This window comes from Lactuca saligna, chromosome 5 (assembly GCF_052625555.1).
Source record: "Lactuca saligna cultivar CGN05327 chromosome 5, ASM5262555v1, whole genome shotgun sequence".
NCBI classification, from domain to species: Eukaryota; Viridiplantae; Streptophyta; class Magnoliopsida; order Asterales; family Asteraceae; genus Lactuca; species Lactuca saligna.
The window spans coordinates 283,339,907-283,346,981 of record NC_136421.1 but is presented as its reverse complement, the minus strand read 5'-3'; the positions used below and the strand labels follow the sequence as shown (position 1 = coordinate 283,346,981).

Sequence of the window (7,075 nt, the reverse complement as noted above, 5' to 3'; positions counted from 1 at the left end):
GTTTGGATATACATGGATCATGCCAACGGTTGCATATGTTATTTTCAGTCAAATACAAACCTCTTAAAAATACACACTACATGAATGTTAATAATTGAATCTTGCATTATTAAACGTTAAATCATATTACATAAAAAGGTTGGTGAACAGTTTAGGATGATTTTTTCCCTTTTTCTTGTCATTGTTTTTTGTCATCTTCGTCGCCTTTTTAAGCTCGAAAAAAAAAATCATGTTTATAGTTTTAGTATTCATAAATTATTCAGCATCTTGTCTGTTTGACATCTTTGTTTCATTCATTTTTTTGAAATTAAAATGGCAGCTGTAAAGCAAATCATGTCTCCCAAATATCATTTTTGTTTAAATTTTGTGGCACAATATGAACAATACGATTTTTGTTATTTCGGTTTTGTTAACATGTTATTGTCGGTGCATTACTTTGTTTAATGGGCTTTTCAGGATCGAATGGATGCATGGTATCTTATTTGTATTTCCTTTAATGAAATAACAAAAAAATTCCTGTAGAAGTAATGATAAAAATTACAACACATAAAACATTCATATCTGCATATACATATTTATGCATGAACATATGTATGTTATGAACATATATGTATTCTTACTCAAATAACTTGGTTTCGTAAACACCTAAACTATTAAGTGTGTTATGATCTAAAGTTTTTGTACTAAGTATTTAATAATTTAAAGTATCAGAAGCAATTAAAGCTCGTACATAGGCATTCAAGTATCAGAAGAATAGAAAGTATAAAAATCCATGTTAATATACACAAGCAAAATAACTGGTTTTTCTGTTAATATTACCGAAAATTTATAATTTTCAAAAATCTGGTCATTTACTAGATAAATTTTCGAAGTTGAGGGACTAAAATACAAATCAAAGTCAAGTTGAAGCACAACTTACAAGTAAAGAAAGAAATCAAAAAAGACCGCAGCGATCACGTTCACGTGTAGATTCCAACCAGTAGCAGCTTCAGTTCAAGAACACGGAACACCCACTAGTATGTGCTTTTTCGAGATTGATCCTGCACAAATTAAGATAAGTTCGCTGCTGAATTCAAGGTTGATTTGCAGTTCGAGTCCCAAATTGACGACGAATTTAGTGAGTGTACGAATGCGGGATTGATTCGATGTTGGTCCAACAAGATAGTTCAGTCCCCAAATCCAAACCCCAGAACCCTAAATCATCATTGTTTCCAAGGACTCTTCGAAATCGATTTTCCCCATCTAAATCACTCGATTTCTCCACCTGGTTTTCCGAAAACCTCTACAAAATCGTCACAATTGCCTTCCTGATCGCCTCCGTCGCAGCCGTCTTCTTCCTTCGTAACATCAGCGACTCTGCCACCTTCTTCTGCTTCCAACAAGAAGTCAAACAAATCGAAACCATCATCCATTTCCCAAAAATCAATTACGATTCCATCCTACCCATCACAGATAAGACAACCCCGTATTCGAAATTCAGATCAGACCAATGGATCATCGTTTCGGTATCAGATTATCCATCAGATTCGCTTAAGAAACTCCTAAAGATCAAAGGGTGGCAAGTTCTTGCTGTCGGAAACTCAAAAACTCCTAACGATTGGAGTCTCAAAGGTACCATCTTCTTATCCCTCGACGATCAAGCAAAATTAGGGTTTCGCGTTGTTGATTACTTGCCTTACGATTCATACGTTAGAAAAACTGTGGGGTATTTGTTTGCTATCCAACATGGTGCCAAGAAAATCTTCGACTTCGATGATAGAGGAGAACTGATTGATGATAACATCAACAAACATTTCGATATTGAATTAGGTCAAAACGCTAAAAAACAGATCATATTACAATATAACCACGATAACCCAAATCGAACTGTTCTAAACCCTTACATCCATTTTGGCCAAAGATCCGTTTGGCCAAGAGGATTACCATTAGAGAATGTAGGTCAAATTGAACACGAAGAACACTACAACGAAGTCCTCAGTGGGAATCAATTCATCCAACAAGGGATTTCCAACGGTTTACCCGACATCGATTCAGTCTTCTACTTCACACGAAAACAAAATCAAGAACCATTCGATATCAAATTCGATGAACACGCACCAAAAGTTGCATTTCCTCAAGGAACAATGGTACCCGTAAATTCTTTCAACACAATCTTTCATTACTCTGCATTCTGGGGCTTAATGCTTCCTGTTTCAGTTAGTTCCATGGCTTCCGATGTGCTACGTGGCTATTGGGCACAACGCCTTTTGTGGGAAATTGGTGGTTATGTGGTTGTTTATCCTCCTACTGTTCATAGATCCGATAAATTCGAATCATACCCATTTGCAGAAGAGAAAGATCTTCATGTAAACGTGGGTGATCTGATCAAATTCTTGATTTCTTGGAGATCAAACAAGACTGGTTTGTTCGAAAAGATTCTTGAATCGAGTTACGCAATGGGTAAAGAACGGTTTTGGAGTGAAAAAGATGTGAAATTTACGGTTGCATGGATTCAAGATTTGGTTTCTGTGGGTTATTTGCAGCCTCGTTTAATGGGACTTGAGTTGGATAAGTTGAAAGGAGGAGGTGTTGTTAATTATGGAGACAGGAAGGATTTTGTGCCTCAAAAGTTACCGAGTGTTTATCTTGGAGTTGAGGAAACGAGTACAGTAAATTATGAGATTGGGAATTTGGTTAGATGGAGAAAGAATTTTGGGAATGTTGTTCTTATAATGTTTTGTAATGGAGATGTTGAAAGGACAGCTTTGGAATGGAGATTGCTATATGGAAGGGTATTCAAGTCTGTAATTATTTTGGCAAATAAGAAGAATCGTGAACTTGTTGTTGAAGAAGGTCACTTGGATCATTTATACAAGTAAGTTCCTATTTCTGTCCTTTTGAGAATGTTCAATCCTTTTTTGGCTAGTATAGTGTATAATGTTCACCAAGGCAAGGGTATTTTAGACATTTGGGCTTGTAACAAATTACTTTGTTTTTGTGTGTGTGGCAGGCAACTTCCAAGATTGTTTGATAGATTTGAGAGTGCAGAAGGGTTTATGTTTGTACAAGATGATACGATTCTTAATTACTGGAACTTGGTCCAAGCAGATAAGAATAAGCTCTGGATAACAGACAAGGTACTGAGAATTACAATGTTTGACTTTACATGCATTTTATTTTATAATAGTGATTTGACCGATTTACCCTTTTGTTTGTGTAGGTATCAAGATCTTGGAGCACTGTTCCATTCGATGGCAACAAGGATTTTCATGGAAAACAAGCGGAGATGGTGAAGGAAGTTGTGAGCTCAATGCCGGCTCATTTGCAGGTCAGTTACAAGGACCATACGGTTAACCACGACTCGACCCTCACCGTTTGCGGTTCGGAGGTGTTCTATATCCCTCGAAGGCTCGTGGTTGACTTCATTGACCTTGTAAACCTTGTTGGTGATCGCGATATCCATCAGAAAGTTGCGATTCCGATGATGTTTATAGCAATGGATTCCCCCCGGAATTTCGATTCCGTGTTTAAGAAGATGGTATATAGGAAGAAACCGCCTAAAGACATTTCCATGAGTTTTTATTCTCCGGAAGCACCTGCGGTTCACCCGGTGGTGGTCTCGAATGAGGAAGACTTTATAAAGCTCATTAGAGTCATGGCGGCAGGTGATCCCATGTTACTGGACTTGGTTTGAACAAACATTGCATAGGGTGTTGTACCCTTCGCTACGATTTTTGTACCATTTTTTATGTAGATTGTAATTGTTTTTTTTTTTTTTTTTTTTTTATAGATTCTTGATAGATGGATGTTTGTTTGTGTTTTTTTTTTAAAAGTGAAGAAAGAGGTGGAGTTGGAATGCAGTAAAATCTGTTAGTTTTAGAAAAGTCCCTTTACACGTAGTTTTTTTTTTTAAAAAACGACTTAACAAGAACATCAAAAGCTATATATTTTTAATCTATCATTTATCCAGATTAAAAGCATGTAAGAAGGAAAAATGGAGTTTCAACACGTTGCAAGCCATAGTTGACCATAAAAGTCTATACCTAAACCACATTCCAAAATTTAAAGCTCTGGGAAAAGAAATTACATAACAAAAAAAAAACTAAAAGAAAGAACAAGTAATAAAGATGCTTAGGAAACCTTTTGGTTGAAAGTTAATCCACATCCATATCAAGAATGGCTTCATTCAGTATTTTCTGAAGCTCTTTCACTCTTTGTCTTGACAATGCAATACAATCCTGCACCCATTCCAAACCAAAATTCCCTCAATATCAATGTACTTTCATTTATTATTGCTATAATTGGTTTTTTTTTTTTTTTTTTTTGGTATTTGAAAAGTGAAGTTGTGGGGTGACCTGGAGAACAGACTCATAGGCAAGAGCAGGACCACCTGGCTTATAAAGAGAGACGAGTTGACATGATGTGTCCAATACGATTGTGATCAATGTATCCATGATGGATTCTTCCTCAGCCGTTGGATCAGCCAAGATGTAATTCTTGTGAAGTATGCAACTTAATGCAAATGGAATGCTTCTCAATTTAAGCTTTCTCTTCTCCTCATTCACTGGTTTGTTTTTTGCCTTCTCTCCATTTTCCTTGGAAACAACCACAATTCTTCCATCATCATTCAATGACACCACCGGAATTTGCACTGCAACATCAATGTAATCGAATGGAATCTTAACTACTTTTTATTTTAATTCAATACAAGTAGTATTTCACATAAGTTTGAACTACATTGTTTTTTTCCAATTAGGCAGTTGTTTTTGGTTATTGATTCAGTGGCACCATGGCTATAAAAATACACCCCAATGTTGACTACAGGAAATCAGGAATATCAAAACCACTTACAATGGGAGAAAGCAGCAGCTGCAGCAAGTAGGGCAGCATCAAATAGTGCACCATCAGCATCCAAACAGTATATATCCTTGAAAATAAACATCATTTCATACAAATTTAATTTAGGAATTCATCTGAAATAGCATCAGTGTAGTGATTAGTGAAATTTTTAGATGATGAATACCAGGTATGCCATCCAAGCAGCTTTGCCACTGACCAATGACAACTCTTTTAGATCAATCATCCCAGAACTGTAATAAACAAAGTATAATGACTTAATCCCTGTTCACTACAGTGACTAGTAAAGTACAAGTATTTTTCTGTATTTTGCCCTAGTCTAATATTTGTTTAAAGAATAAAATAACAATCAGCACCTAGTCACCTACAAGTGTCACCTCAAAGAATTTACAAATATGGTCTATCATTCTGAAAGATACAATTCCCATGCCTCATTGACTACAGGGTCCAAGTAAATCTCAAAAAGGGTAACATGCAACAGTTTTCAAATGTTATAAGTTCTTGAATATGAGAATTAAGATTGAAAGATTGCCTAATGATAGTGTCGGATAACTGCTTGGACACAACAGGTGCAGCTTCAGCAGGTCTTCCAGGCCTAACAATAGGAGAACAAATTGGAGGCATGTGGAAATCTATGGCTGGAACAGAAGGATACAACATCAGATACAAGAGGGATAATGTGATTAGAACAATGAAGCAAAAGAATGGCAGATATAAAGTGTATAGTCAAACCTACACAGCCTTCATCAGGTGCTTCCTTTGAAGGTGTCATGACTTCCATTTTAATGGCAGCTAACATAGTCTGCAAGAACAACAATGGAGAAGATAATGAATCTTCTTTGAGTTGATAATGGTGTGTATAGATCATAGAAGAAAGATAAAAAGATTCGTCAAGTGGGTGAAACAGGATTTACAGTGCAGCCTATCTTTGCTAGTGCTGATCCATCTGCAGATGCCACTGCCCCTAAATTACAAGGAAAGTCGAAGCATCAGTGTTGAATGTTAAAGAAGCATATAACTGTATATACAAATTGAATAAGAACATCGAAAGTTGGTAAAATTAGACTAACCTAAAGCCAATGACGTTTCTCTGGCTTTACCAAGTGACCTGGCATCGGGCCTTACGGACTCGAGCAAATGGCGCTCGTGAAATCGTAGAGGAAAAAGTCTTCTGAAAGCATCAACCTCCATCTCTGATGACAAGTCCGTCGCGCCATTCGCAGAACCCACCATTTTCCTCTCTCTTGTACAATTAAAATGCATACAAAAGAACAAAATTAGCAATTTATTCACCTATGATTCCAATGAAGTACATGTATTGAAAACCCTAGAACCAAGATTACAAGGAAATCAAAGGCAATCCGTCCACATTGAAGTACAAAACGAACAAATAACTTCCCGTAATTAAGAAGACTTGAAGAAGTGATAGGTTTAAGGGATACATACAAGAAGAAAAACTGGGAAAATCAAACCTAGAAGAAGGATCGATCAGCGAAAACAAAGGTTGCTAAATGTGAAAGAGCTGAAACTGGCCAGTTTCTCCACGGTCGGACAAGGTATATTTCTCCGCGGTCGAACAAGGTATGAGAAGGGGAGAATGAACAAAAGTGTTTTGGTAGTCTGGGTGTCAGCCGATGTTCAAAATAGGGCGGGTTTGTTGGAGTGGCCCAACAAGCTTTTCGGGTCGGGTGTACTGAGGTTTGGATGTTTATGATGGATTGATGAGGATTTTTATTTATATATCTTATATAAATATAATATAAAGTTAACCGGTCTTATATTTTGCAAGTTGTAAAAATCAAAATCAGTTCAGGTGGTTGATTATGTGATACCTAAGCCCTATTGTTATTGAGTAGGATTATGTTATTAGCCAAATAAATCGAATTTGATAAAACTCAGTCATAAAGTAGTCAAATTTAATATAAGGTTTTATTTTATATAATACGTTAATTTGATTTTGTTATACCGGAGGGTATGGGAGGGAAGCCTTCCTCACTTTTTGTGGATCATATATTCTTTTCTCTCACTTAAAACTCAAGGAATGGGTGGGAAGCCCTTTCCTCACTTTTTTTTTTAAATAAAGACAAAACTACAAATTTGATCCTTGTGGTATTCAAAAAAACTTTGGATAGGTCCAAAAAGTTTTCAACTTGCATAGAAGGTCCAAAATCAAGGGTTTTCTAGGTTTTTTGTCCAAAAAAACATAAAATGACAGATATGCCCTTTTGATTTCTTTTTT

The 7,075-nt window shown here is 36.3% G+C and overlaps 2 protein-coding genes across 4 annotated transcripts; one reads left to right on the top strand and one right to left on the bottom strand.

The window, feature by feature from the left end:
- Window positions 1-930: 930 nt before the first annotated feature.
- On the top strand, window positions 931-3,863 carry LOC145048050 (putative glycosyltransferase STELLO1). The gene is made up of 3 exons (XM_078996446.1): window positions 931-2,854; window positions 2,990-3,116; window positions 3,200-3,863. Exons 1-3 carry the CDS (start codon window positions 1,146-1,148, stop codon window positions 3,671-3,673), a joined length of 2,310 nt encoding a protein of 769 aa, XP_078852572.1. The 5' UTR covers window positions 931-1,145; the 3' UTR covers window positions 3,674-3,863.
- LOC145048051 (3'-5'-exoribonuclease family protein) lies at window positions 3,741-6,466 on the bottom strand. Of its 3 annotated transcripts, none has more exons than XM_078996450.1 (9): window positions 6,283-6,466; window positions 5,907-6,079; window positions 5,751-5,800; window positions 5,569-5,638; window positions 5,369-5,474; window positions 5,003-5,069; window positions 4,831-4,906; window positions 4,335-4,630; window positions 3,741-4,217 (listed from the first exon to the last, which is right to left on the bottom strand). In XM_078996450.1, the coding sequence occupies exons 2-9, from the start codon at window positions 6,067-6,069 to the stop codon at window positions 4,134-4,136; spliced, it is 912 nt and encodes a 303-aa protein (XP_078852576.1). In that variant the 5' UTR covers window positions 6,070-6,079; window positions 6,283-6,466; the 3' UTR covers window positions 3,741-4,133. The 3 variants fall into 3 exon arrangements, with proteins under 3 accessions (XP_078852576.1, XP_078852574.1, XP_078852573.1); XM_078996448.1 differs by having other exon boundaries at window positions 6,309-6,465; XM_078996447.1 differs by lacking the exon at window positions 6,283-6,466 and adding an exon at window positions 6,180-6,280.
- Between the last annotated feature and the right edge of the window lie 609 nt (window positions 6,467-7,075).

Coding starts and splice junctions, on each gene's coding strand:
- LOC145048051 (XM_078996447.1), bottom strand. CDS start 6,280: ATGTATCCCTTAAACCTATCACTTCTTCAAGTCTTCTTAATTACGGGA. Junction 5,639..5,750: donor TAGCAAAGATAGGCTGCACT/GTAAATCCTGTT, acceptor TTGTTCTTGCAG/ACTATGTTAGCTGCCATTAA. Junction 5,475..5,568: donor ACCTGATGAAGGCTGTGTAG/GTTTGACTATAC, acceptor CTTCTGTTCCAG/CCATAGATTTCCACATGCCT.
- LOC145048050 (XM_078996446.1), top strand. CDS start 1,146: ATGTTGGTCCAACAAGATAGTTCAGTCCCCAAATCCAAACCCCAGAAC. Junction 2,855..2,989: donor CACTTGGATCATTTATACAA/GTAAGTTCCTAT, acceptor TGTGTGTGGCAG/GCAACTTCCAAGATTGTTTG. Junction 3,117..3,199: donor AGCTCTGGATAACAGACAAG/GTACTGAGAATT, acceptor TTGTTTGTGTAG/GTATCAAGATCTTGGAGCAC.